The following is a 25,392-nucleotide window of genomic DNA, read 5'->3' as shown; positions in this document are numbered from 1 at the left end:
CCTTTAATAGGGCAGGACCTACTCAAAATATCCGTGAAAGATAACCAACACTTATGTGGGTAAATCTGGCAATAGCGTATAAATCACATTTGAAAATAATGTCACATCAAAGTCAATGAATTCTATGTTCAGTACCATTGATGTAAAACAGTTTTCCCCCCTTATTTATTTTGGGCTGAAAGTTCTCATGGGTATGTTCCTCACAGGTTCTGTGAGATTAACCCATGTCCTAACAAGCACATGCACTGAAATCCCAGATATGAGCTGATAGCTAGAGAACAGGATGGGCGATGCAGTTATATACATTTAATACAGTTATAAATATTACACAAAGATAAATAAGCAATCTTTTTCCAAAGTACATTTGCACAGTAATACATTTTTTAAGGTTGTTCCGACAGTTCTATGGATTTAGGCTGTCTCAACTGCTTCAAAACAAATGTTTTTATGAACCATGTGGCTTTTTTTAACAGGACTGTTTATACTCTACCAGTTGATTTTCAGTTACCCAGCCACGAGGGCACCATTATCTGTAGATTTTTGAGATTAAAACCAACTGAAACATCAGTCCATGACTAATATCATAAATACTAAGAACACCCTGTATTAAGCATTTCATTGCTTGTTGGTTTACCTCGGCATAGACTCTGCTCTCGATGGCCCAGCCATTTATGGGTATGTCGGGCTGTTTGTACTGGAGTTTGTAACCCTTTGCGATGCGGATCATCTGCTGCACCAGATCCAGTCCTGTGATGCACTCAGTGATGGGGTGCTCCACCTGAGAGAGAAGGACACACTCACAAACATCGTAAAATAATACATGGACTGCTGTGTACAAAAATTAAACCGTACATACTGCATCGATTTAATTTTACTGGAGAAAAAAAGGGAATCTGTCACCAGCGTTAAAACGCTACAAACCCGTCTCCCACCAAACGCACTCAAACACTAACATAGGTGTTTAAAAGACTCTTGTTAACCAGACAGCGCCACTAACAACTACTCATTAACCCTGAGCGGAAATATTAAAACTTGTTCCTGCCCAGAGCAGTGCAGCCCCTCTCCATAATTCTGCCTGTTTCCCTTTGGGAGGTCCACACTAATGAGCTTTATAGACACTTTGATGTCCTCTGTGGCTCTGGGTTCTAGAGAGGTGACATGATCAAGATTGTGTACTAGACTTGTTAAATAGAAATTACATATAAGAGGACTTGTTGGACTTACCATTAAAACATCCTGAAAGTTCATAGCTTAAACAAAGCATTTATTTAAAAGGAGCCGCCCCCTAAAAACGGATCATTACAGACAGAGGGTCAGAAAGAGGGTTGAAAATATTTGTTCTGGATATATGCTTTTTGTGCAAAAAAACTTGATTCAAATTATATGTGAACCTAAAGGAACATGTTAAAGTAATTTTTTTTTTAAATCCATGCCATGAACACTTTAAATACAGGTCACACGGTCATCCAACTTGAAAACTTCCAAGAAGGCCACACAATGAATTTAAATTAATATATTATTATTATTATTATTATTATATCAAAGATCTAACTTTAATATAAATTAAAATTTAAACTAAAATCATATTCCTTTCCTTTTTTCTTTTTTAAAGAAAATGCAGTTCTTAAATTCTAGAATCACAAAATGAATTGTGGTTCATTTTAATATACATGTACTCCCAGTTTCTGTAAAAAAAGAAGAAGAAGCTGGAAATCAAGCAGCTTTGGCATAGTTACATCAGAAATATCTATGGAGGGGATCTTTGAATATTGTGTTGGACAATCGGGGGCCTGGATATTTAGTGAGAGCAATCAAAAGCATAATCACAAGAAATGTTAACAGAAATGTAAATTACAATATTCCCAATTCCATTAAATGTAATCTTTTAAAAGGTGTGTGTGTGTGTTTGATGTCAAAGTTGTTAATGTAATTGAACTTCACATATAATTGAACTTCATATTTATTTGAATTTCTACATGCAATGCAGTTGTTTCATGGCATAAAGCTCTTTTTAAAAGTCTACATATTGTTAAGTGTCGGGTATATTTTTTTTCTAATGGCAAGGACAGACAGAACTCTTTACATAGTTCTCATGCAGACAGTCTGCCTTGTCGTTAATGGGTGCTCAGACAAATTGCAAAGCTATTGTAAGGCTCCAAAAAAAAAAAAATACTACCAAAATCCCTTTCAAGGAAATTCTGCTCACTGGCAGCCATATTTGCAGCAATTTTGGCATCCAAGACCAAAGTCCTATCTACATTAGAGGAATCCTGAAATCTAAAAAACTGCTTGCTGAACTCGCATTTAAATAACAGATTTCAAATCAGCAACAAAATCTGACATGAACTGTCCCATAAATGTTGTTTCTTATGCTCTTGTGTGAGGGAGTTAACTTAAGAGACACCCACAACTTTAGTATAAAAAAGTACTAAGACATGTTTATCAGTAATAACTTCTGAGGAAAAATAGCGCAGACACTGGACAAAGATGAAACGTTCTAGTGCACGTGTCGACAGCATACGTTCACACACGCCATCAAATGGAGTATACTGAAAGGCTAAGCATTCGACTGTACGCAAACGCTACTGTATGTGTTTGTCAGTTCATAAAGTGATCAGCTGTTTCCTTACAAAAGTCAGAATACTGAAATAAACTTTATTCACATACTCAAGTTGAATCTAAACAGTGAATCTGATCACTAGTATTCTGGCAAAACTTCATTTATCTTCAGCCTTGGGTGACTGTCAGTATCAAATTGTTTAAATGTAATTTAATGGAAAACTATGTGAATGGCGCAGCAAAATGAATCAGTCGTTACCCACCATGGTTGATTATCACCTGCATTTGGTGGGGTGGCGGGTGTAATGTAATGATATTTCAAGGAAGCAAAAAGGATGTGCTTCAAACATACTCATGCACATACAAACCTGTAGACGTGTGTTCATCTCCAAGAAGAAGAAGTTCTTCTTGGAGTCGACAAGAAACTCCACAGTGCCAGCTGAGGAGTATTTCACTGCTTTAGCCAGAGACACGGCCTGCTCTCCCATCGCTCTCCGAGTGTCAGGGTCCAGAAAGGTGCTAAACAGACACATAAACTTATAGCAATGTAAATAGTCGCATAAGGTGGAGTGCTTGCTGTCCACTCATTTAATTCAAGATTTTATTTAATATTTGTAATCTAATTTTAATTTTTTTATTTATTTTTTCCCCTTCTTCAGGGGTGAGAGCCTCACACTTCGCATCAAGACTTTGGTGCCATATATTAACAACTCTCAGGTCGACTTTAGATTTATAAAATATATAAATACAAAAAAAATTAAACAAACCTGGGTGCCTCCTCCACCACTTTCTGGTTTCTTCTCTGGATGGAGCACTCTCTCTCATTCAGCCACAGTGCATTGCCATGTTTGTCCGCCAACACCTGCAGAAAACAGAATGGAAGCCATTAGCACAAATATCCACACTGTGGCCACTCAAAATAAATCCTATGACAGTGAGGAGAACATAGTCTCTGCTGTAGAGAAAGATGGTGTAAAAGAGTCTCGTTGGACAGTTAGTCACTGGGAACTTGAATACAAAACAACTAAAATATTAAATAGCACAACTGCTTTTAACATTGATCCCATGATTAACAAATGTTACTTAAGCACAAAATCAGTATATTAGAGAGATTTCTGAAGGATCATGTGACACTGAAGGATGGAGTAATGATGCTGAAAATTTAGCTTTGATCACAGGAATAAATAACATTTTAAAATGCATAAAAAAAACTTTTTTTAAATTATAATAATATTTCACAAGGTTACTGTTGTAACTATATGTTTTATCAATCTATCAGTCTTACCAGCCCCAGACTTTTTAAGAGCACTATATAGGAACTCATTGAAGACTATTGTAAAACTCATTAAACTGGCTGAAAGAATACCCAGATTGTTATCTAGCTGGAATCTAGGCAAAAGTTGGTTATTTAATAAAGGAACTAAAGCAAATTTTGCTTTATTTAACATTTTTAGCTCACTACATACATGTTGATACTATACTATTATTCTTACTTTATAAAAGAATGGCTAATTGTTCGCATTCACAAGCAAGGTGGTCTTATCCAGTAAATACCTGAATCTCAATATGTCTGGGGTTATCTATGAACTTCTCAATCAACAGACGATCATCTCCAAAACTAGATGCTGCCTCCTGAGAGGAGAAACGAAAGCCTTCCCTGAAACAAAACACAAAACTTCATAAGACTTCATTGCAAAAAGGTTAACATACTTTGATCCACGTTCTTATTTTCACATTTCACAGCATATCAACTACTTGTTTGGCTAATAACTTGTTAAGAGTTAGAAATGCTATTTTCTATTAAAAGTCTCTCTCTCCACTGAATTGCTATAGAGACCGTTTGCCGCTCAAGATAAATCCAAGCCCGGCTTCAGCCTACGGCAACAAAAGGCACAATTAACAGCAACATGTCCCCCTGAAGTTTATTAATATTCACAAGAACAAAAAAAAAGATGAGGAAGGGAAGGAGGCAGAGAGAGAGAATCTAAGGCGTTGATTTGTAAATGGTAATATGTAAATGTGGATTACAAAATGAAAAATGATAATATAAGAGCCTTGTCATTTAAGCTGTAAAACTGTACAATTCCCTATAGAGCTGACCGAAAACCAAATTCATTTAATTAACTAATTAGCTTCATAAAGCTTATTACTGCTTGAAAAGAATCTTTGGCCGACTCTCTCCAAAGAAAACTTACACATGATGGGTCTCTTGTTCTGTCTAGTGATCAGATGTCTGATCCTTTAGTATTAAAAATGTCCCTGAATCATCTTCCCTCACGTCTCACCTGGTTTCCTCATCATTCCAGGAGATCCTCATCCCTTTCCCACCTCCGCCAGCAGACGCTTTGATCATAACAGGGTAGCCTGCAAGAGATGGACACAAATTATGACTTGGCTTTATTTACTACATGACCTTATTCTTAATAGATGCAAACTATGACAACATGTCTACATTATAACCACGCTTACCAATTTCTCCTGCAATTCTCACAGCCTCTTCTGCATCCTTGAATAAAAAAATAAACATAACTTTAGTTCATGTGTATCTGTTTGTGTGATGTGGCCTGCAGCAGGTAAGATAATTCAGTTCCCTCTTCTAGTCCAGCAGAGGGAGCTACAAAGCATAATAGTTTGTACTACCACAGTTATTGTAATTTAAGGGTAAATGATCAGATTTGACCAAAAATCACCTGATTAAGAAGTCATATTTACAATAATTATGTTAAATTTGGACTCATCTTTTGCAGTGAAAGCCACTAATCAGTGGAATGCCCTACCAGAGGACATAAAAGGGTGTAAAGCTCATGGTCTTTTTAAATTGAAGTTAAAATCTTTTTTTAAATTGAACCAATTATGTAACCATTGAGATTGTTGTAGTTAAATTGATTGACTGATTTATTTATTTATGTTTTTTTATGGCCTTGACAGTGTGTATGTATGTATTTATTGTATGTGAACATAGGTATTGTCTGTGTAATGTTTTGTTAGCTTTGTCCTGTCTGGGGGACTACGGATGAAAAATAGCCTTTGGCTAAATCCGGTACAATACATGAAATGGAAATTTTATGTTAAAAATTGTGCATGGTCCCTTCATAAAAAAAAAAAAAGAAAAATAAAAAAAATGGTTTTAACCATATGAAACCAAAGGTGTGATTCATGTTTCAGCTATAGGAACTTTTGGACCCGAGTTTATTTTCTAAAGCCACTATTATATGTTTCACAGTCTGTCTAGTTTAATTGTATACCAACAATGAGGAAACATATGTCAAAGGTCAAGAAGATTTCTATAAAATGTCAATTTATTAATTGAGTAATGTATTGTGGTATATATTAAAGTGGCGTAAATGAGGGTGTTTGAATTTTTTTTAAGGATAACTTCATAGCATCTGAATTACAATAAACTATTATCGTACTTATTGCATAATGACAAAAAAAACAGCTTTATTTGAATTGCAATCAAAAATATGCTATTCACAAGTGAAATTTACCCTCACATCTTTGCTGAAACTTACCGAGTACACTAACCTTTGAAACTATTTTAAGGGCAGAATTGTTGGTAGTGGTGGAAATTATTCCACAACTGAAGGGCAGTAATAGTTTGTGTAAAATAAAGTTATAATATTTGGGGGAAAAATTCATCATTTTATGATGGATTTTAAGTTTCAAGATTGGATGCTTGAGTCTGGCTCTGGGACAAGGGTTTGACAAAATCTGTAAATAAAGGCATTTGATAAGAAGGGAAATGGTTTTAAAAGGCAAAAGAAAAAAAAAATCTACAAGTGTTTTAAATTCGCTTTAAATGTGATCTTAAATGTTTAATCATGTGACAAAAATAAAATAGCAGAAATCAGTTTGTTTTAATAACAAATAATTATAAATAATTGCCTGAGACATCAGTGACTGAAGTGACTTGAAGAAACCCTTAAGGCCCGATATGCTCACACCAAGTTCTTTTTTGTTCTTCAATTTGGTGTAAAAAGAAGTTTGAAATACACGAGTAGCGATAAACCGTCTACGCTGTTGAGAGTGACGTTTAGATGAATATGTTAATAAGTGCTTAGCGCTTTTCTTCTAGTAACAAAATAAACAAACAAAAAAAATGACACCGATGAGAAAACAATAGATAAGAAAGCATCTGATCATAGCAATGTGGATGTTTGCACGAGCTCTGTAATTCGCCGCTCCGGTAAAGTCGTCACATTTATTTAAATACCACTTCATAAAATAGATTGTTTAAAAGCATGCAGTATTAAACATGAAAAACAGTGCCAGTATCTCTTTCAATTAGAATTTCAACAACATTTTCCACAATAAAGCGGCTCTCCAGTAGGACCTCGAGGGACTGAACAGAAGAAAATGTCCATGTCAAAGAAGGCAGAGCTTCAGAGCACATCCACCTATTACATAAACGCGAAACACCAATGGTAGTTCACCAGCCAGAGGAAACTTTTCTGGAAAGTTTGCTTTGGCAAAGGCGGTGTCCGAAATCACCATTCAATCGCCATTGCACTAATTCAATCCCACAATGCACAGCAATAACGATACGCTCAATGGCTAAACAATACCCATAATGCACTGTGCGCCGTGTGAATTCCCGCGTCTGACCAGAAGATGGCGCCCGAGGCAGAATCATCCATCCATTTTCCAAACCGCTAATCCAATATGGTTACAGCGTAATATCATTCAGGTATGCATTCCTTTTTAATTGATTATTAAATGATTTAATTAAGGTTTATACATGCTAGTTTCCATGACAGAGTTCAAGATAAATGTTTTCATTACTACTGGACCTGCCAGTTTGCTGAGTTTCAAATAATAATTAAACAGCAAAAGCACAAACTATGCAAAAGCGGCAGCCCATCGGGAACGCTCAGAAAAGGCAATTCACTCACTCGTTTACATTCCCTCAAGTGAACTAGTGGACTAATCTAGGGAATAGTGAATGAGGGTATAGGGGCGATTTCAGACACAGCCAAGCCGTTTCGAACTCCCGAAACGAACAAAACAAACTTCATTTTGGCCTGATTTTGTTCGAAATGACGTCACGCCAGTTCACTCTTCGATTTCGCTTGAACTATTTCAGGGCCTTTATGGAGAAAATGTTTCACTAGGTTTTAAGGCAATTCATTTAGAAAAATGTATCTCTGATTTGCCTAATTTGTTTTGTTGTATAAATAACACAAAAAAAAAGACAATTAAGGCCCACTATTACATTTCTGAAACAAATTTTTATATGTATAATATGTTCCCATTCAAAAAAAATACAAATATCGGTCAAATACTTGGAAGACTGCCAAATTGATCTGAAAAAGTCAACAACTGTGTCAGTGGGCAATGGCCATGTTGTGCTGAGAGAATCAAACTGCAAATATTTTCCTGCCAAAAATGCTAGCTACTGTGATTCCTTTCAGACTGCAAGCTGCTGTGTTTAGTGACAAATAGGTCATATTTAATTGCTTTAAACAACTGTTGCAATTATGCAACTGCAAATCTCTGAGGGCTGAAAATGGCGACAAAATAATTGTTTACAAACGATTATTGAAATAGTGAAACAACTATTGAAATGTATTTCTTACCAGACATCAAAATACATTAGCAGCTGAGTTCTACACTAGCATTAAATGAAGTTAAGCTAAGGTGAGAAATCCAGCAGAAGGGACTAAAGGGGAGATTTTTGCGTGTGTGTGAGAGTCAGACTGTGATCAGTGTGCTGATGTTATCAGGGTCGTTGAGGAGGTGTTCACAGATGGTAATGCCCATACAATCAGAGTGTCATGCGGCACATCTTTGCTTTATAGAGCCCTATCAGCTCAGGAAGTGTCAAAACGGCCACCACACGGCCATTAAAGGCCATTTAAACAGCATGCAGGAGGAGGGGATGAGTGGGGGAGGGGACATTGGAATAGAGGCAGGAGAAAGAGTTTAAAGACATTTTGGAGGACTGATGAGTAGTTTTATTGTGGTTAAGAGCTTTGTTGTATGCTTTGCAAAAGAACAAGTGGCATATACAAACATATTATATACAAGCATGTTCAAAAAACATATTTTTTGAACATGCTGTTCAAAAGTTTGAAATCAGTTTTACTGATTTTGAAATAAGTCTTTTATGTTCACCATGGGTGCATTTAATGAATCAAAAACGCAGTAAAACAGAAATATTGTGAAATATCATTACAACTTAAAATTTAATACATTTTAAAACAATGTAATGTACTGTGATGGCTGGATGATTTTTCAGCACCATTACTCCAGGCTTCAGTGTCACATGACCCTCAGGAAACAATTAATATGCTGATTTTGTGCTGAAGTAACATTTCTTATTTACCCCTGTTGACAACAGTTTTTGTGGAAACCGTGAAACATTCTTTTCAGGATTATTTGATGAACAGCCAAACAAAATTTACAATAATTTTTGATCAATTGAATGCATCCTTACTGAATAAAAGTATTAATTTCTTTTTAAAAATCATGCTGATCTCAAACTTATTATTTAAACTTAAATTATAGTGTATATATGACAACTTAACGGAACAAAACGAGGTCTATAGGACAATTTGTTACGTGATGAATATCACAGTGTGTTCTTTCAACAACAATCGTCTCTGCTTTACAAAGTTTTTCCGTTAGACTTTAATTCCTGTGCAGCGTGAAAATGATCAAAAGATGCGGTTCATAACAGAAACTACAATAAATGACAGGAGTTGCACTGACTATTAGATTATTTCTGCCACTAGTCGACGCTTTGGGTCTGTTCTGACTAGTTGCGGCTCACATGACTGCAGTTGCGCTTGTTCAATACATGGCGACAGGAGGAGGAAAGCTCCTCTGTCCACAAAATGCATCCCACTGTGATGTGCCAATGGACTTGGGCAGCACAAACTGTCATTTTACATATGTTAAACACCAACCCGCCGACGAGTCAACTACTTTTTTGGATGAATGAGCAATTGTGAAAAATCCAAGTAAAATGTGTATGAACAATAATCAGCTTTCTTAAGTCCTACCTAAAATCACTGCATAATATCATAAAAAACAAACATACTACCAAAATAGTGGGCTTTTTGTACAAGAACATGTCAGTACATAGATGACATAATTAAATGAAAAATTTATTAAAATTTACATTTTAAAATCATAATAAAAAAACATTTTAAATTTTGATAATATTTCAAGTTAAGTATTTTTGATCAAATAAAGGCAGAGTTTGAATGTATATTATAAACTCTATAACATATGTATATTGTTATCTGCAACACATAGTATACTCTATTTCAGCAAGATTCTTTGTTTAGCTGTAACTTCGATATACCACCCATCTGTGCTGGGCTGAACATTTCTTTACACATTTATTTGCAAGACGTTTTTATCAGATAAATAGCACATGCATGTGTGATGTGAGGAATTCTTGGGAAAAGACTGAGGACAAACATAAAAACAAATAAATAATATCTGACCTTGACTACTCCATCAAAGCCTGGGATGGTGTTGACTTTGGCAGCTTTGGCGATGAGTTTGCTCTCTATCTTATCCCCCATGGCCTGGATGGCATGCGTGTCAGGACCAATGAAGGTCACCCCCTCGGCTGCCTGTACAGAAAGAATTTATAATAAGGCACATTTTATGTCATCTAAGTTAGGAGATCTTACTTACAAATCAAGACCATAGGCATCAAATGTATTGAGGCAACAATCAGAAAATGTCACGTCTCACTGCACGACTCCGAGATAATCAGATTCTCCCTGAATCACCCTGTTTTTACTCCTACATCAAACCTCAACACACCTGCACATTATGTGATCCAGATGTACTTTTCTGGTTATAATACACCACTGTGCATCGGGTGACACCGGATTCCACTTTTTCACCTTTCACAGTATCAGTCAAAAGTTTGGACACACATGACTGATGTATATCTCTCATGATCTTGAAGAACTTACACTAGAGTTCAAAAGTTTGGGGTCGTAAGATTTATTCATTTTTTTTCAGCCAGGATGCATTAAACTGATCAACGTGACACCAAAGACATTTAAAATGTTACAAATGATTTCTATTTTAAATAAATGCTGTTCTTTTGAACATTCTGTTCATCTAAGAATCCTAAAAAAATTTTATTATTACCGTTTCAATAAAAATATTAAGCTGTACAACTGTTTTAACATAATAATAAGAAAAGAGAGGCATTAGAGACTTCTTTCAAAAACGTATAATACCCCAAACTTTTGCACCGCAGCGTATATAGAAAGATTTGATTATATACTTGAAATTAATTTTGTAAACAAATAGATACTGTGACATTTCTTTATAAAAGTATAATTGTTATTGACAGATAGGCCTACATGTAAACTCAATAAACATAGTAGTAATAGTAAACTATATAACACAGTTACTACGAGCACTGGTCACGCACGGCATAGTGACATCTTGAATATCTAAATCTCTCGACCTCAAAAGAGGTACGCTACCATACTTTTGTTGCCAGGGGAACCAAATCCCTTCACAAAAACAGGCCCCAGGGCATCAACTCTGGTGAAGTAAAGAAAGGTAGCTTCAGGTAATGCCCGCAGAAACATACATCTAAATAACGAAGACAGAAAAAAGAACGGGAAAAAGGAGATCTGTTCTTTCCTTTGTTAGTCTCGAGAATCGGGAGGCTATTGCTTCCTGGCTAATATACTACAGATAGTATGCCTGAGGCGCGCAGAACCCACGGAGCTCTGTAATTAAAAGGGATTTGACCCCATGACTCTTTCAGCTCCAACTGGACCCATGGTGTCATGAGATAAAGGATAAATCTAAATTAGGCAAAAAAAAGTGATCTGTTTGTTCTTGACAAGTGCTTGGGAAAAAAACAAACTAAGGTGTCAACAAATTTAACTTCTGTAATCAACTGAAGTCCATTACAAATCACTAAAACTATAAAGTAGAGAAAACCCATTCGGAAGTTTATTTTTCACTGAATCAGTTCAAGTGCACAAACAACTTGATTGCAACCTTGAAGTAACTACCAACAGTTTGCTATTTTAAACAAACTAACTAAAAACTATAAAGCAACAAAAAAAACCTACAAAAAAAATAGAAAACAAAACAGGTTTTGAAATGAAAAAATACATAAATTATACACAACATCACTGTAAAAAAATAGATAATAAAATAGGAAATGAAATGAAAAAAACTAGAAAGCAAGAAAACAAAACAAGTAAAAACAGGGGACATGAATAAACCAAAATAAAATAACAAAAAATCCTAGAAAACAAAACACAACAGGGGACATGAAATTAAAGAAAAAAGAAAAGACAAAAAAACTACAAAGCAAAAAAAAAAAAAAAATATATATAAAAAAAACTAGAAAACAAAACACACAAACAGGGGACATGACATTAAAGAAAATAAAATACATACATGGGAGACAATATCACTGTTTATTTTTTATATGCACTGGCAAATTCCAGCACCCCCGTCATGCTAGAGACCTTTCACTCAAACCCTTGTCTGTGTCTCTGTCAGGCTCTGGAAAATGAAATCCAATAAAACAGTTGTGCCCAGTCCTCCTTCTGTTCATTTTTACACTTCCCTCATGTGTATTTGTGCATGTGGTACATTTAATGGGCTAAACAACCAGCAAGCCACTACAACAACAATAAAAAGAGTGTGAGGCACTAGAAGTGTCGAGAACTTGTGTACAGCTGCGCACGTGAGGAAGAGAACACCAGGATAATGAAAACATCTTGTCCAGGACAACATCCAAAGAGTGGAAAGGCATGAAAACACACACACACACACACACACACACACACACACACACACACACACACACACACACACACACACACACTCCACTCAAACTCTGCCATTGAAAAGCGCTTCTCTTTAAACATGCTAAAGAGGCTGTAGAGGTAATCCTAACAGAGCTCTCTAGGCTGAAGCTGCGCATGCCCAGGGGCTCTGGCCAATCGTTTGCCCTGCGTAAAACTGTACTAACAGTCGGGCAGAGGGGGCAGCTATTCAGGATGGGGGGCTCATTCACCTCTTATTCATGTGGGGGGTATCTCTATTCAACTGCTAATGTAATGACATCTTCATTTCCACACACACACACAGAAGGCAGTGGATGGCCCACTCATCTGTGTGTGCGCATGCGTATAGGGAAATGTAAAAGAGTGACTGGGGGATGGAAAGGTAGAGAGAATTGAAGTACAGGTACAGATGTGGTTGAGGGATTGCTTATGAAACAAATTATTTGCATTAATTCATATATCAAAACTCTTTTATCCAAAGCAATTAAGTTTATAGGGCAAGCCCGAAGAAAATATCGGGAAAATACAAGATTAAAACAAAAACTTCTAATAGCTTAATATATTGCATGAGGCAAACATACGGTTTAAATGAAAGTGCTTATGCTTTTACCACTTGCTGTAAGTCTGTGAATCATTGCATTTACTATTTTCTGTAAGTGATGCATTACTATGACACTCCTGTCTCATTGGTAAGCTCACACACAATCAGACTGCTTTCTGCACAGATTTTCTTGGGGAAAATTGAATTAGTCATGGTAAAACAGGTTAAACAGAGATTAAAGTACTACTATATTAGCTGAAAGAAATGAATTCAATAAAAAAAAAAACTATTTCACGATTAAGTGTCTAATTTCTGCATCACCAACAGCACAAAACAGGACCACAACAGTTTCAAGCGGTTCTACTTTTCAGACTGAAGTTGCACACCTTGCTGCCGCCTGCCATTATTCAAGTCTCACAACATTGGTTGAGACAATGCTGTTACAGACAGTCAAGTTGAGCTGCTTAAATAAAAAAAATGGTTGCAATTGATTCTGAAGCTTTTTGCTCTTTTTATGTAATTCTATGAAAGTCTTGTGTGTTTGAATAGTTTTAAACTGAATTTTGCAGAAATTATTGTTGGCAAGGAAAGGAGAGTGACCAGGGCCAGGGGTATTCCTTTTCCAAATGTCCATGCATTTACATCTTGTTTCAAGTCACAACAGACCATCACAAGCTGCACCTGGAATCTCAGAGTAGACCTCATGACGTTCTATATATGAATGCGTGTAGTATGAATGTAATCTGGACATTCGCCATGTTGTCACTGTCATATGACCCACAGTGTCAGTTGCCATTCCCAAATCCTCTCCCGTGGCCTCACTGGACAGTAAAGTGACCACTGGATTCACACTTTAGAACCTTGCCAGAAGTAGCAGGTCATCCAAGTACTTTTTGCCTACTGATTTACAAATACTGTGAATTTGGACATAAAACTCTTTTTCACCAAATAAAAACGAGATAAGTACGAAAAATCGGATGCAGCCTTTTCTCTTTGGTTGACTGTACAAAGTATTTCCCTCAAATCTGGATATTTAACAAGTTCTTTAAAGAAAAATAGCAGATAAAAATGTTTTTCAATGTCACAATTCATTCAAGCCCATGGGTCAGTTCCACTATAGTGACGCAGAAATGACACATTTCAACTTTTTGAATTAATATCACACAATGAATGGATACGGGCTGGGAAATTTAGATTTGTAGAGTATATGCATTCAGATTATTATGATTTCTGCTTGCCTACTAATGACTGAGATACAACCCAAAACAGAGAAATTCCCCAAAGAAAACTGCTTCTATTCATTCTGTGTTGCTAGGCAGATTTCCCCCATTGTAGATTTAAAAACCAGTGGTTTGTGATTTATTCACTGCTGGATAACAGTCAAATTGAAAGGTGTCCTCTTCACCAATGCTGTCTACAACCTCGAAGAGACATGAAACAAATCTGGGTCTAGCTGAGCTGATTTGGGTCCCTGACTGCTTAATATTTAACACTTATTTTGACATGCTGATGAATTTTTAACAGGCTCTGTTGATTAACAGTAGGATGTTCGGCCGAAAGCCTTTAAAACTGCACAGAGAAAAGCTCATTTATTTAAGATTTTTAGCTAAAATTTTTATCTACAACTACTTCTAGGCAACCTATCAACGTGAGCCCGCCGTTGCTGTGACGACGCCCGGTGTGTGTTTCCCTCCTGCCTGAATGTGATTTATATCAAAGGAGATCTTGCAAGCACGTCAACGCAGCTGCCGGAAACTCTGCCAGGAGAGTCTCGCGTTTTAAACTACACTGCAGCAGAGAGTAAGAGACACAGAACACAGATGATACACACACCAGATACAATAAATAACCAGGACTGACTATTATGGACAAAAATAAGAATCAGAAGGCAAGTAGAGAAACAGAGAGGCGTGTCATCTTCCCTCATCTCTATTCTCAAATTCTGTCTGTTCCGCTTTTCACTCTTCTACAACGCAGCAAACTAGGCAAAAAGAAGAAATCTGGAATCCTAAAAAAAAGCGAAAATATCTAGATGAAAAAAAGAGAGTGACGGCCCCATGCGAACTCTCTGAGTGTGTTTGAGGCCTGCCATGACACGAAGCATGTCCTTATTTAGTCGTAATCAATTGAAGGGTTAAGAAAAAGATGGTAGCTTCTGAGTTTAGTTGCCATGGCAACACTGAGGCACAGTTGGAGGTTGGCACATGCACTTGTCGGCGCAGAGGCGCTTGGCTCAATTATTTTGGGACACGGGTTAAAGGGATAGTTCACCCAAAAATGCTATTCTATTCAACCTTTACTTATCGCAATGTTGTTTCAAATTGTATTTTTCTTTGAATATACTTTCGTTGAATGCAAAAGGAATCTTTCTTGAATAACATACTCGTTCTTTTTCATGCTATTGAAAAAAAGGAGGCTGGAACTTTCAAACTTAAAAAAACAATGCAAAAAAATTACCATAAAATTAGCCCATTTGGCTTGTATGTTATATATAAAAGTCTTGTACTGTATTTAAAAAGGCTTTGCATAAAGTCTAACAGTCTAAAATGTATTATTCACAAAAAATCTCATCATCCATCTAAGTTAAGAGTTGTGGAAAAGTTGGATGGTTGTGGAAATGTGGACTATGAGGAAAGTTGTGATTTGGTTCACAAAACCCAATCTGAATGATTTAATCTTGAATATGAAACATTCACATTGTTCCTTTACATATATTACTGACATGGTAACAATACAAATCTGGTTGAAAATCAGAGAATTTATCCTTTAACAGCTCTCTGGAGGGGAAGAATATCGCAAAACTAAGATGAATTCAACACGTTGTTAAAAAGCTCACAAGTCATGTGGACCAATTTTATGGTGCTTTTTGTGTCCTTTTTTGAAGCTCCAGTCTCCATTAAATGTTTTTGCATGGGAAAAATTAGCAGGATATCCATAAACATTTTGTAAGTCACGTGGCTTAATAATTCCTTTAGGATTTTGAATATCAACCAGCTCCACTACCATTCAAAAGTTTGTGGTCGGTAATATTTAAAAAAAAAAAAAAAATACTTTTATTCAGAAAGGATGTGTTAAATAAATTAAAACTGACAGTAAAGACTTTCACATTGTTAAAATGTTCATTTTCAAATATGCCACTGTTTACACAAAAAATATTAACGTTTTCAGCTTATTTATTATAATAATAAAAAAATGTTACTTGAGCACCAAATCATCATATTAGACTGATTTCTGAAGGATCATGTGACACTGACAATCAGCACTGGCTACATTCTAAGAAACAGAGCACTGTCCTTCAAAAAAAGGGGGTAAGCCAATAATGAAACTGGAACTGAATGTGAATGTGGTACTGAATCTCTTTATCAAATGACCCTTTTGGCCTTTCTGCCCTTATTTGGGTTGCAAATAATCTTCTCACCTCAGAACTCACACCTTTAATTAAATTACTACTGGGGGGTCCGAGCTGTTAATTACAAAAACTGTGTGTGTGTGTGTGTGTGTGTGTGTGTGTGTGTGTGGGAGGGACACTGGGTGACGTAGAACAATAAGTGAGGGGCTTCTCTGCCCCCAACTTCAACACAAAGTCATTTAAATATTCAACTATCCATTTCTTTTCTTTTTTTTTCACTTTACACTTTTTTTTTTTTTTTTTTTTTTTTTTTTTTTTTTTTTTTTAAATGCAGACTCACAAGTCTCCTGGCAAACTCCTTATTTTCAGACAAGAATCCATAGCCAGGGTGAACCTACAAAAGAGAGAGACAAGTTTTAGAAAATGATTTACCTTTACGCATCCAAAGTATGTGTGTTATACAGGTGACATTTCACAGCTCCATCGCATCATTCAGTTATGTTTATAGATAATAGCATTGACCAGTTCACCATGTTAATAATATATGACCTTTTTTATACCAACACGGATTAGGCTCCAACTGTGCTAAAGTCCCCAGTGTTTTACCTCACACACACACACACACACACTCACAGCTTGAGCTCCAGTCTGCTTGACGGCATTCATGATAGAATCCATGTTCAGGTAACTTTTACTGGTAGGGGCAGGACCGACACACACAGCCTCATCAGCCATCTTCACATGAACCTAAAGGAAAGAAAAAACACACAGGAAAATCGGCAAAGTCAAATAATATGAAGTTGGTCAATTTAACCCATTTCAGTTTTTGAGTTGTTGGAAATACTAGTTAACCTATGGTTGCTCTTGAAATTCTCTCACTTTTTCCTCATTAAGGCCCATGAACATGCCTGCAAAGTGTTGACAGTCTCATGTCTCAAACGCCTGTGAAGAGACGACTCGACGCCGGCGATATGTTATGCCCTAAATTAATACATGATTAACTAACTGTATTTTTCCTGTAATGTACATTTCTGAAATGCACTTTCTGTAAAGCTGCTTTGAAACGATATGTATTGTGAAAAAGCGCTTTACAAATAAATTTAAATTGAACTGAATCATGTGTTGTGAAATGTGCATACAAAACTGTGGAATGTTGAAAACGAATCTATGGTCTTGTCGTTGCTAGTGCCTTGCTCTGCTGTATGAGATTCAGGATAGCAAAATAAATAAGTGCTTTTCCAGTAGTGTTAAAATGCTAAATGTAAAATTGCTGAAATGTAAAAACAAAAAATGTTTTATGGACAGTTTTAAAAATCATATGCTCTCATGGGTTTTTTGTAATGTGTGAGAAGTATTATTGCAAAGGTTTGCTGTTTTTACCAGATTTAGCATATTCTGATGTTTGATTAATTGTTTTTGTCATCCCCACATTTTGTAGCAAATACTCAGCATTTTAAACACTCGTTTTCATTGCTGGTAATGCCAGTGAGTTCATCCCACAGAAAGCACAAACAGATTGTCTGTGTGGCCAAGATGTCGTCACACACGGTGTGAAGCAACTGTGACAGTGAGCTGACTGAGTGACAGACCTCACAATGGGGAAGCATTAATATTGACAACTGCATCAACAGGGGAGTTTTGGAAAAGGCATGCTAGCCAACTGCTGCTTCTCTGCTAATGTTCTCCATACATGTGTAAAAAGGGAGACGTAAAGTTGTTTTTACTCACATTTAACGAGGGTGACGCAAACAGAGGTGGATGAGCTCGCTCAAAGATCTAGCAGAGATGCGAGATACTATAATGAGCCCAAAAGACTGAAGCAGCGCATACTAACTGCAAACCCTGACATTCTATATCATCTTATGGCTACCTGAAGAATTGATCATTTCATTGTACGTTATTATTCTTTTTGTTTACTAAATTGATATCTTAAATTCAAATTAAACAAACAGTCTTGGACAGACAAATCTCTAGACATGTTTTCATTGCCAGTGAGTTTAATGAGTATTATGTCTGAGTCTTTTAAAGCAGCGCCAAGCTTGACGGCTTCCGACCATTAGTTTCAGGAGCCCAATAAACGTATTTTTCTGTCAGCACCTACCCTGTTAACCAGAGAGGATGTGAGATAGCCTGTGGGTTCCCTTACTTTTAATGAAACACTTTAATATCAAGACCAAATGATCAATTCAATTCATTTATCTTTCTTGGTGTTATAGAAAATGACATTAGAAAGAATGAAAAGTCTAATAAAGGTTGAAAGAAAGAAATTAGGAACGTGTTTGTAAAATATTTGAACATCAATCCTGGGGTCAGTATATGGACTTCTAATGTCAATTTGTTCCCCCATACAGAGTCCAGATTATCCCCCACTGCTCTGTTTAAACATCTTCATTTAGATGCTCTTTGGAGGCTGCAAATCAAATGCAAAGATCCCCACCTCTAACCCCCCCATCATTCCCCCAATCCAGCACAGAACACAGCAGGGGAACCGAGCAGAGTTTAAAACACTGCCTCTATCAAACTCTCATGCATATGGAATAGGAGGGGGAGAAAACTGACAGCTATCAATCATGGGAACAGAGGATTACACTCCATGAAAAGATAAAGGTGAGACGAGCAAAAGCTTTGGTTTATCTTGCAATGCTTGTAAAAGTCTAGTGGGGTAATTTAGATATTAGTAGCAGACTGCCTCCAGATGACTAACCTGCTTCAGCAAATCTATGTATTCAATTCAAATGCTTCAGTCTTCCTGTACTGTATATATGGGCAGATACATTAGTAATATCTTCTCTAATATGTGAAAGTTATAAAAAATAATAACATAGTAGAGTCCAAAAGAGATCCCAAAAGTGAAAATGAATAATTATTAAAAGAATGTTAATTAAATGATACCATCAGGATAATAATTTGAGCAAGGAATTGAAAAATTAAAGGGATAGTCCACTCAAACATACAAAAATTCTGTCATCATTTCTTTCCAAACCTGTTACTTTCTTCTTTGGAACATAAAAGATATTTTGAGAAATTTCTGTTTTTTATTTTGCCCACACAATAAAACACAATGGTCACCAACTGTAATAAAACACATTAATGACCCTAGAGGTACAACAGAAAGATTTTCAGCTTAAAATTAAATGTGCATCTAAAATTTTAAATGTATTGTCAGACTTTTAAACTTCACTGTATTTAGCCAAGTTTCCACCCAAAGTTGTGAATTTAACTTTTGCACAAAATTGGAATATCGTATAAAACATTTGTGAATAAAGCGCAGATCGCGCAGACGAAACGCAATTAACACTGTCAGGTTACCTTGTGTTCCAACGCCTGGAGTTTGGGAATGCAATCATGCGAGATGCTTCTGGGAGGGAATTAATCCAAATCATTTTAATGACAGGCTTTGACTCAGGCATTCCAGAATGATCAAACCAACATTTGAGATGCTGTGCAATGAAATTAGTCCACTGGTTAGTCCAGTTATCCAATCACATCCTCTATTGAGAAAGTTTTTTGTAGCGCATTGAAGGATTTAATCCGGTAAATGTGTTTCAATCGTAGTTTATGCGCATGTCTTCTCATCGGATAAAAAGTTTATCCGCCTCGATTGAGCGCATGATTTTTGGAATTTATGCGCATCTTGGTGTTTCCATCCAGCGATTTCTTTATGCGATAATCCAAAAGGAACATAAAAATAGGTGGAGGGAAACATAGCTAGTGTCTATATTTAGGGTACTTTTAAATATTACTTTCTCTCACCGCACTAGAGTCAACATCACTGTGAACTGCAACTGTCTTGATGCCCATCTTCTTACAAGTTTTAATCACCTATGAATGGAAAAGAAAATAATTAAGACACTTGACTGGACAAAAATATGAATGTTTATATTTCATAGTAATAAAACTGCACTGGAAGTTCATGTAACTTCATGTAAACAATACATGTAGAACTTCACCCTGATTAAAAATGAAAATGGCCTAAAGACAAATGTAATGTTTTGCCATAAACACACTGAAGAGAATCTTCCTGGTGAAGAACACACACACTCGCTTACCCTGCAGGCGATCTCGCCTCTGTTTGCAATGAGGATTTTATCAAAGGTCTGTGGAAAGGAAAAGGGAACAGGGCGATTAAGACATTTGTTTTGTCAACACTTGATTTGTCCACAGTGTGTGTGTGTGTGTGTGTGCTCTAACGCTGACTAAAGCTCATTTAGCTGTAAGTGAAAGCTGTTCAACACAACACACACAGCTTTTTAGAAAAGAAAGTAAAGAGAAGAGATACAAATCTTTGAGAGCAAGTTCTAAGTGCAGAACTGAAAAAAATTAACATAATTAAACAGGTACAACAGGTCCAAAAACCACTTTAGCCATGTCCAGAACGTAAATATTAAATTACGGTTATCTATTCCATGTAGTGCAATGGACATTCACAAGTTCTAATAGGGAGATCTAGATGAGTGTTAAGGTGGATGTTAGTGGGCCTTAAACATCAAAGCATGAGGCTTCGCTAATGTTGTCTGCCACATGTAAACAATTTATGGAAAAACTGAAGGAAGTGTCTGCCAATAAACCATGTGTCAAGATGAGCCTTGGGCAACGTGTCTCCCAAGAACACATTCCTAAACTCAAAGCATATTTCCCCATTTGCTCATATTGCTACACCCCCAATTCCCCAACACACATAAACAAACAACCTCCAGGCAAAGGTTGATTGTTTGAGAATGGCACATCAAAGCTACATGGATGCAATAGGATTTTGGGAGTGTAAAGGTGATGCAAAGAGAATTTTGACCCTTGCACATGGGGTGTTTCTCAAAATAACTGATACATCTTAGTTTCCTCCATGGATATTTATATGTAGATACTTCATTTGACTGTTCCAAACACGTCTGTCATCTTGGAAAGGTCAACTTTTCAGATGCTACTTATCACTCTCACTAATAAATCAATGAATTTTCATTGAAAATGCCACACATTTTTGATTTTGGATATGATTTTAATGGGAAAAGATGTAAAAATGCTATGGTTCAAACCTGTTAATTGGTTAACGGTAAGTTCCCTTACTCTATGTGGCGAAAAACTTTCTAATAGACCTAATGGGATATTTCATGTAATTGTATAGTAAAATACTGTTATGTACAGTTTTTGGAAGTAAAATCAGTCAAAAATTGTAAATTGACATTCCCAGAATTCTCTTTCTAACATGGTTTTTCATTGAAATAACTATGTTTTATTATCAAATATGTGCATTAGAGTTTTATGTTATCTTATATTGTAAAATTAATGTTTTCTTGCATTATTTTAGTGTCATGCATGTTATCATTATGGTGTTTTTGTATGTGTACGAACCTGTGCATCTTAAAGGGATAGTTCACCCAAAAATGAAAATTCTGTCAGTAATTACTCACCCTCATGTTGTTCCAACCCTGTAAGACTTTCGTTCATCTTCGGAACACAAATTAAGATATTTTTGGATGAAATCTGAGAGCTGTCTCACTCCTTCATAGGCTTCTAGGCAATTTCATTCTGCTGGTCCAGAAAAGTTAGCAAAGACATTGTTAAAATAGTCCAAGTGACTACAGTGGCTCAACCTTAAGTTTATTAAGTGACGAGAATACTTTTTGGGTCTCTGATGTGAGTTCACGAGAGCGCCACGACGCACGCGCTGGAATTGAGAAGATGACGCAGATGGGTCTCAATTTAGTTTTTAAAATGGTTCTAAGGTGTGCATTATCTTCTCAGTTCTAGCGCATGCGTCGTGGCGCTCTCGTGAACTCACTCAAAGGCCCACACAGAAGAAAATTAATAGTTGAATAAAGTCGCTATTTTTGTTTTTTTGCACACAAAAAGTATTCTCGTCGCTTGATAAACTTAAGGTTGAGCCACTTGGACTATTTTAACAATGTCTTTACTAACTTTTCTGGACCGGCAAAATGAAATTGAAATTGCCTTAATTTGTGTTCCGAAGATGAAGGAAAGTCTTACGGGGTAGGAACAACATGAGGGTGAGTAATTACTGACAGAATTTTCATTTTTGAGTGAACTATCCCTTTAAGGTGGTTGTCAGTATGAGTATTATAAAACTGATTTTAGTCATTTTTTTATATGAACATTACTTCAGTTAATGAAATATGTTGTATACTGTAATTTTAAATTAAATCACAATCATGAATAAGGAAAACTAAATCAGTAACTATACCAACCAAAGGAGGACAACATAAAACCATGACAACAAATGAGATGAAAAACCACAAACTCCATGTAACAACCAAATATATCTATAGTAGGCTTCTCTGAAGATGAATAACATTTACTAGAGTTGATAATCAATAATCATTTACAACCAATGATCAATATTCATTTACATATGTATAAATATCTAACATTAATAAATCCTGTGAAAATTAGGGGTTTAAAGTCCCCCTGTGGTAAATATCAAGGTTTTAATGTTGTTTCTATGTCTATGTGGTGCTTTTAATATGCTTTAAGACAAACCATGTGTACATTCATGAACCAACACCATTGAGTTTTTTCTCCTTAAAACTGCAGTGAAGTTTTTCTGTTGACATAAAAAGTCTGGTACTTTTATCAATATAGTCGGTGAATTATGTATATGATTACGTTGTTATGATTAACTATATGTCTTTTTCCACTGACGTTCTGAGTTGTTCAAATCGTTTCTGATGATTGTTAGAAGGCAGACTGAGATGGCGAATGGGAACATAGTTTGTGTAACATTAGCAACACATTATTAGCGGTTTGATAACATAGTCAAGCAAAAGGCTAATCATATTAATTACCGTTATGTGTCTAACATTGTAAAGAGCATTTTACATTGTAAAGAGCGTTTACCTCAGTAAGTTGGCCGAGTGAATCTGTGAGCTGGTGTGAGTGGAGGCGGGGCTAATTAGCATATTCATGGGTGTGCGTAATGTGCGTATACTAAATGAAGCAAGGGTGTGCTAGACAGGATGGAGGAGTGAGGGAATTCAAGCTAATTTAAGGCATGAAAAAAATGCACAAGATTTTTTTTTTCCAATGTGTCATTTTGGTGATCAAAGATAAGTTAAGGGATAAAACTACAGGGGGACATTGATACTTTATTTTACAGTGTCCCTGTTACATGTAGTTACTATTGTAATAACTATAAATTATGCATAATGACATGCAGCTAACCCTAAACCAAATCCTAACCTTCACCCTATAAGTACATGTAGTTTATTTATATTACTCACTACTTAAATGTGTAATTAAACTGTAACATAGGCACCTTCCATTAAAGTCTAACCAAATTATCTTCTAAAGTGTATTACAGATATAAATATTCATACATGTGAATAACTAGGTTGCAGATGCATAGTCAACTTGCTCTCGAGTGTTTCATGGACCAGCTTAGATCGCTGCTACTATATCTACGTATAGTTATGGTTCCCTCACTCCTCCATCCTGTCATCAACAACACATCAATTGACAAAAGACTGACGTGACTCGAAGCACCTTCAGTGTTTGACTGGCAATCTATCGTACAGTCTGACAAGCAACAATTGTATAGGAGAGTGAAAACAGCACAGTGTGCACACGCAAGGACGGAGGAAAGGAAACAAGGATGCACAATTAAAGAAATGAGAGGCATCCATGAATACAAAACACTTATTTTATCTGACTTACCTTCTCATTTGGGTCATTCACCGTAGAGTATCGGCAGATTATAACACCACACCTCTGCTTAAGACAGACATGCTAAAAGACAGAGAGACGGTGCTGTCAGCAATGAATGGAAACATTTATTCTAGAGTTGCCTAAACCCAATGCTCAAACCTTTGATTTGTCATGTCATATTACAAAAAAAACATGCCACTGAATCATATCTTCATTTTTTATTTATAATTTAGCATTTTCTGTTAAAATATAATTCAATATAACTGAATTTGATTTATTTGGATATAATACAGCATACTTTCAGCCCACAAACAGCACTAAGTCATGTTTCATTTTTAGCCATTAATAGCCCTAAATTGTTTAAATATTATTCATAATTCTGAATGAAACTTATAAACTTCCTACAACTAGAAGATGGCTCACAGTGAGAGAAACAAGGTTCACCATTTGAAACAGCCCACAGCAAAGAGATTCATATTCTGCCTTGACTGTCACTGATTAAAGTGGAAATCTATGCAATATAAGCTTCAAAGTAAATGATTAGTTGTGAGCGTCAATCACAAGAAAAAATAATCTTTTAGTAAAATATGCATTACATGTCTGTTGCACAGGCTTGTTTAAATGCCCAGAGTTTCCATATACATTAGGCACAGCTGAATCAGCAAGCGAAAACACTTCATGAAATCATTTTGACATTGACATGAGTTCAGTCATCAGTGATAAAGACATTTGGTTGTTTCTTTCTGCAAAGACAACAATGAAATACACACCATATTATTATAAGGAGATGTGATGTTTCATAAATAAATCTTTTCAGTTTCCAATCAATGAAACTGTCCGTGTGCCGTGACAAGTCAAGTGAACTTTCTTGCTGATCTCTAAGACAAGCATGAGCTCTCATTCAGATAACGTTGCAATGCTTTAAACATAAATCAGACAAATCATCAGATTTGTTATATGAATTGTTTTCCTACACACCGCGATTTTAGATAACAAACGCTCACCTTAACAGCATGCAAAACTCTTTGAAAGCCTGCAGCGCTTCTGTAAGCCGCCATGATAGTCAGAGCTGCTGAGAGCAGAGCGGCGCGCACTTTAGACGTCACAGACAGAATTTGGGGGTGTTTGCCCTCTCGACCAATCAGATGTTCTCGGATGTGTCAGAAAACGCAATGTGTTCCGAGGAGGGGTTGAGACAAGTTGGGCGACAGGTTGCTGATGAAAACCGTGACCTTGGAGGCTAATCTTAATGTATTATATTGTATCAGCACGATTTGCTAATGTATGATGCATTAATAAAGATTGTTAATATTTCATTCAAATATTTGCATGTCAAGTATTAAGGTCTTTTTAGTTTTTTTGCTGTTGGTTGGATTGTTTGTGTCGATTTTTACTCAGCAGATCAAATTATCCAACAGGTTTCTACAATTATCCTTATTAATTATTTCCTTATTTTGTACCCACTATTGCGACATAAATTAGCCTATAGCTAC

General features: G+C 36.1%; 1 protein-coding gene across 1 annotated transcript in view; it reads right to left on the bottom strand.

Moving 5' to 3' along the window:
• Window positions 1–25,005, bottom strand: part of pcca (propionyl-CoA carboxylase subunit alpha) — a 43,092-nt gene extending 18,087 nt beyond the window's left edge. Inside the window, exons 1-13 of the mRNA XM_056254325.1 lie at window positions 24,904–25,005; window positions 23,909–23,980; window positions 20,293–20,340; window positions 19,997–20,065; window positions 16,877–16,990; window positions 16,584–16,637; window positions 10,014–10,145; window positions 5,029–5,065; window positions 4,845–4,923; window positions 4,114–4,216; window positions 3,327–3,421; window positions 2,928–3,078; window positions 635–778 (exon numbers count right to left, since the gene is read on the bottom strand). Coding sequence (XP_056110300.1) covers window positions 635–778; window positions 2,928–3,078; window positions 3,327–3,421; window positions 4,114–4,216; window positions 4,845–4,923; window positions 5,029–5,065; window positions 10,014–10,145; window positions 16,584–16,637; window positions 16,877–16,990; window positions 19,997–20,065; window positions 20,293–20,340; window positions 23,909–23,980; window positions 24,904–24,957 — 1,152 coding nt within the window. The 5' untranslated portion in view covers window positions 24,958–25,005. The remainder of the gene's footprint in view (window positions 1–634; window positions 779–2,927; window positions 3,079–3,326; window positions 3,422–4,113; window positions 4,217–4,844; window positions 4,924–5,028; window positions 5,066–10,013; window positions 10,146–16,583; window positions 16,638–16,876; window positions 16,991–19,996; window positions 20,066–20,292; window positions 20,341–23,908; window positions 23,981–24,903) is intronic.
• Between the last annotated feature and the right edge of the window lie 387 nt (window positions 25,006–25,392).

The sequence above is a fragment of the Rhinichthys klamathensis genome, unplaced genomic scaffold (assembly GCF_029890125.1).
Source record: "Rhinichthys klamathensis goyatoka isolate OS25496 unplaced genomic scaffold, OSU_Roscu_1.1 h1tg000111l_1, whole genome shotgun sequence".
NCBI lineage: Eukaryota > Metazoa > Chordata > Actinopteri > Cypriniformes > Leuciscidae > Rhinichthys > Rhinichthys klamathensis.
Note: the sequence above shows the minus strand (reverse complement) of the source record. Positions and strands in the feature narration are given on the sequence as shown.